Here is a 5,266-nt window from a genome sequence, read left to right as displayed (position 1 = left end):
CTTGCTGGTTTGCCACCTTAAATTATAAAAAAAAACTGACTAAATATATTTTAATAATAGCCAAAGGTCAATCATCCTTCTTAAAGATAGTCTTCAAAGAAATATGTTCACTGGGAACTTTCTTACCTCGAGTTAGTAGGAATAGGAAACCCGTCAAGCGTCCATGAGAACTGTGGTGGAGGATGTCCCATGGCGACACACTTCAGAGACACGCTGGGCCCGGGCTGCAGGGTCTGCTCCGAAAACCAATACACCAGCTCCGGCTTGGATTCTGAGAAGAAACAACTGGTTTATAGCATACAGAATAATACCATCAAAACTAAGAGCCTGGCACAAGTTTGCGAAATATTCGTAACGACATCGACAAAAATTGTATAACATTTGTGTATACTTCTGTCCGATCGGGGGTAGTACAAATCACACACAAATTTTGTCAACAGTTATACTTGTCTGTGTATAATAATAATCTTATTCTTCGTCAAAGGCGATATGAATGCTTTTACGGAAATTTTCATGCTACCCACTTGACACAAAAACGCTGGGGAAGACAACAAATCGAAAGTTCGAAGAATACTCTGTTGTCTGTTGCTTCCAGTCGAGAAAAAGTTTGTTAAACACGAACAAAAAGAAAAATCCCTTTATAATACTAACATGAACATGAGGAATAGATACGAGCTGTTACTGGCGGCTTCGTCCCCGTTAAATAAAAAAAAATGAAAAATATAGCCTATGTTACTTACTGATAATGTAACTTTTAAATGGTAAAAGAATATTTAAAATCGGCCAATAGTTTTTGAGTTAATTCAATACATACGAAAATACAAATCTTTACTCTATGTAATTTTTGTATAGATAAACGTAGTAGTTATGAAAGCAACATAGGGGCATTATATTCACAAAGTGTATCCCGCGGCATAAAACGGTTACAGACAGAATCTTTATAAAAATAAAAAAATAAAAACAAACGAATAATTCGCTGCCAGCCTCTACACAGACTGTTTCTCTCTCTGTTTTACACAACAATGTCCTTTTGTTATTTATATCTATACGAAGTATTACTTTCTGTTTGAAATATTTTATATTACGCGAACTCATAAATATTATGAAAATATTTACGAGTTTCTGTTTAATGTAAACATTTTCAATTTATTGAAATACTAATATAAATTTAGGGTTTTATCGGTCGAACAATTATAGTCCTTTTCAACTTAGGATCGATTGAAGTACGAACTGTTACCATAAGTCTATAAAAGGTTTTTATAATGTAATACGTCTGTTGCTGTCCAGCTTTAGAACAAATTGCATTTTACCGAAATGGGTAGCCGGTTGTTCATCTTTGAATGTACCAGCATTAGTTATGACATAAATGTACTCTAATTGTACTTATAAGTACGACAGTATTCTAATAATATAGCAGTATAGAGATAAAATACGTATTATGCTGCTTGCTGCAACGACCGTGTACTTTCCATCGGCTTCTCTTATTAAGCCGAGCACAAAACAAACGCACCAAATACGAGGGACGTTATAATAATGGGACAAAGCGGCATATTTCATCGCGGGCACGAGTAAAATGGACTTTATGGTCAACGAGATATGATCTTAATTTAAGAATTTACAGGTTTAGTATTAAGTAGAGGAAAGTCGATGCGCCCCCGGCGAGCTAGTCTGCGTCACTGGAGCTTTTTGTTTGAGTTGAACGAGCTACCTCTAATAGCTTGCTGCGGATCACAACTATATGTAGCTGCTCTTTGAATTATGGTATTAAATATTACTTAAGAGAAATTTAGAAGGTAAAAGTCTTCTCTAAAATTTAAACACAATAATACGAAGCTTCAAACTATAGAAATTAAAAAAGCAGATACTTCTAAATTATTTTAGTTACTTTGCAACGACAATAATGAGGATTACATCTTTTATTTATTAAAAATATTTTTATATGTTTGCTAGGATATTCACGACAATAGTCGAATGGCGGGATTCGAACCCTCGACCGCAAGATCAGTAGTAACCCCAAACCATTAGGCTATTGGCGCTTAAGTTATTGACTTTAAAATAGTATAAGTGTAAAAGTTACCTCTGTTTCCAGTGAAGTTCCAGTCTGCGGTATCATGTACGTGCGCGCTGCGGGCGTGAGGCGTCCGCCGCGACCGATTGCCCACACCGAGCACACGACTTTCTGACTCTGAAAGAATAATTTAATTTGTCTAATTTCTTTGCATTCATCATTAATGTATAACATAAAGACCTCTTCTTGCATGCTTGCTGAGCAAGAGTGTTACATAAATTGCTAGCTTTTGCTTGCGACTTCGCCCGCGTGAAATTAAAATGTAATACAAAATATAGCCTATGTTACTCACAGTTAGATTACCTTTCTAAAGGTGAAATAATTTTTAAAATTGGCCCAGTAGTTAGAGTGAATTAAATACATACAAAAATACAAATCTTTCCACTTTATAATATTAGAATAGAAGTATAGATAACCGTGAACAACTGGCCTAGAAAGTGGAGAAGTTGTACAACAGCATTATCATAGAAGTTAATTATATGCAACATTGATAAATTTATCTTAAAATTATGTTTTGCTAACACATTTATGCCGCATCGTTGGCACTGAAAATGACAAAAGAAACTTACGATCAATCGAATATTCCGATATGCCGTACGCTTGATCCCGCATATTGCTTGCAAAGCACTGATAAACGCCCTCATCGTTTGCCTGTGTGTTCTTGATATGTATCCTAAAGCCGTCTTCTGATATCCTCACTCTGTCGCACGATTTGACAACTTTAGAGTTGTGTAACCAGTAAACTATTTCTATCGGATGTCCTGATACTTTGCAGTCGAAAGTTATGTTCGTGTTCGGCTTTGTTCGGATCACTTCGGGTTTTACACGGACGGAGATTGGTTCTGTAACAAAGAGACTGATTTACGCCTTCAAGTATAGACGATGAACTGAGAAATACAAAATGCCAGCGTTAGGTAGGGACGGAGGGAAAGGAGCGCAAAAATCATCTAATTAACATTGTCATCATCATCATTAACTTTTCCTTGTTCCTACGGAGGGACGGTACAGTACGTGCTGCTCTTTATACATTTCTATCAGCCGTGATATCTGAATCCATTCCTTAAGCATATCCTTTTTCACACAAACCATCCATACTTTCGGTCTTCCTCTACCTTTGTAGCCATCCAACATATTACACATTCTCACAACATAAGCAAATTAAACTCCTCTCTCCAGAGCTAAATGCAGTTGAAACTCAGGGTTAGTTTGATAGTAAAATTAAGCGTTTTTCACACAGTAAAATTGAAGATTAAATTATGGATTACCTGTTACTATGAGAGTAAAACGTAAAGCTTCTTCACCAGCTGTGTTATTAAGGTAGCATACAAATCTTCCAGCATCCTCTCTTCTAACCTTCTGTATGCTTAGTAGACCGCCCCCAAGCAGTACCGCTCTTTGCCAAACAGACGATTTCTCTAGCGGTATCAACTGTTCGTGATGCTCGCGAAACCACCTGCGAACATTTTATACGTTAACTCCTATTTTGAATTTAGAATTAATAACGGATTGGATTAATTTCTTTAAAAACAAAAGACATACTACTAATTAACCGTTGTTTTAAATAAAACCAGCTTTCGCCCGCGACTCCGTCCTCGTGGAATAAAAAAAACAAAAGTGAGTAGCCTACGTGTTCTTCCACACTATCCTCGACATCTATGCCAAATTTCATCGAAATCCGTTCAGCAACTTAGGCTACAAACTCTAACAAACATCCATCCGTCCATCTAAACTTTCGCATTTATAATATTAGTATGAAGTATGATATGATAGAGACTGAAATATTCTAAGTACTTCTATGAGATGATTGCCAATTGTTTTTGCAAATAAAATTAAATCATTATTTTAAATGTTTTTTTTTTTTCAATATTAATGGTACGCAGATTTTGAACATAGATTTCATGATCATAATGGATAAGCGAGAGTGTAAAACTTTAGTTTATAGACTGTTAAAATATTTAAATATAATAAAATTAAACGGGAATAAAGGTTGCTCATTTTCTCGATATCATAGTCTTTGTGTGAGTCGACAGTTACGTAGGAATGCAAAGAGGTGAACGCCCTCCTAGCCACGGTCTCTGAAAGTTCTTTAGAATGCAAATTTCTCGCTGCATTTCAGCCCCTTTTCAAAACTAATTGCAAAAAATCCAACTGAAAGCGTATTACGTAAATCGTTCATCACATTCATAAAATTTCCTCTCGGAATATTATACAGAGAGCGAACTGAATGATTACATGACGTATTCATTAAGTAAATGTTACGTGTAACATAATTAAATGCAATGCAATGATTGTAACATTACAGGAGAACATACTGTTAAGAGCATATACCTCCCATCCCTATCTGACTGCTGTCAATGTCATTCAGACGTATTGGAATAGCGCACCATTCTGGCGGAATCAGTACCTCTGAGTATTTAAGTTAATTACGTTGTTACAATTATATTAATGTCCTTTGCGCCTAGTGTAATTATTTGATGCTCAAAGAGAAAGTAATACAATAAAAAAGAAATTCAACTGTCTAACACCTAGTATACCAGCTGAGCATATATGTACAATCGGGGAAATTGACGGTATTCCACCCTAGACTCTATATGATTTCGAACATTTTCAAATGAAACGCAGAACTAAAATACAATACAGCTAATAAATGTGCCTGTACCCAAATCGTCGGTTAGTGATACACCGCTAATTTTTTTTAATTATTTCCCCTTCGCTTGCACCACTTACTACTACCTAATTAGTAATTTGTAGAAAGAGGCGGAGTTGTGTCGTTTCAATGAACAAGGAATTTTTTCCTGAAGTGAAACACTGCGGATTGTCGAGACTGTACATTGCCAAGGTCACGAAAAATGTAAGATGTAAGGACTAGTAAGGTAATTTAACTGATAGAGGATGATCACTTTAGTAATCTATACTATTATAATGAAGTGTAAACACACATTTCTTTGTTGCCTAAGATGTCAGCAATTACAGCATATTTTAGAATAATCTTTTTTTTTTTAATAAAAAGCCCTATACTTACGTCATGCTTTAAGCTATATATTTTCACGCCTTTAAGTATTTTGAATAAAAACCCTAATGTGGAAAAGAGACCATAAGCTACGAGTTGTCAACATCAAGGAAGCAAGGTTGTCATTTATGCATTTGAATTTTGACATTTGACAAATGTAAACAATAAAATAAAGTTTTTATAATTTC

The 5,266-nt window shown here is 35.3% G+C and overlaps 1 protein-coding gene across 1 annotated transcript in view; it reads right to left on the bottom strand.

Annotated features, from left to right (window-relative positions):
* LOC106102100 (Down syndrome cell adhesion molecule-like protein Dscam2) overlaps positions 1-5,266 on the bottom strand; it is a 108,837-nt gene that overhangs the window by 19,161 nt on the left and 84,410 nt on the right. Inside the window, exons 8-11 of the mRNA XM_013281509.1 lie at positions 3,334-3,521; positions 2,638-2,910; positions 2,078-2,185; positions 127-271 (exon numbers count right to left, since the gene is read on the bottom strand). Of these exons, the coding sequence (XP_013136963.1) occupies positions 127-271; positions 2,078-2,185; positions 2,638-2,910; positions 3,334-3,521 (714 nt within the window). The remainder of the gene's footprint in view (positions 1-126; positions 272-2,077; positions 2,186-2,637; positions 2,911-3,333; positions 3,522-5,266) is intronic.

This window comes from Papilio polytes, unplaced genomic scaffold (assembly GCF_000836215.1).
Source record: "Papilio polytes unplaced genomic scaffold, Ppol_1.0 DF823923.1, whole genome shotgun sequence".
Taxonomy (NCBI): Eukaryota; Metazoa; Arthropoda; class Insecta; order Lepidoptera; family Papilionidae; genus Papilio; species Papilio polytes.
The sequence above is the reverse complement of the archived record's forward strand: the minus strand, read 5'-3'. Positions and strand labels throughout refer to the sequence as shown.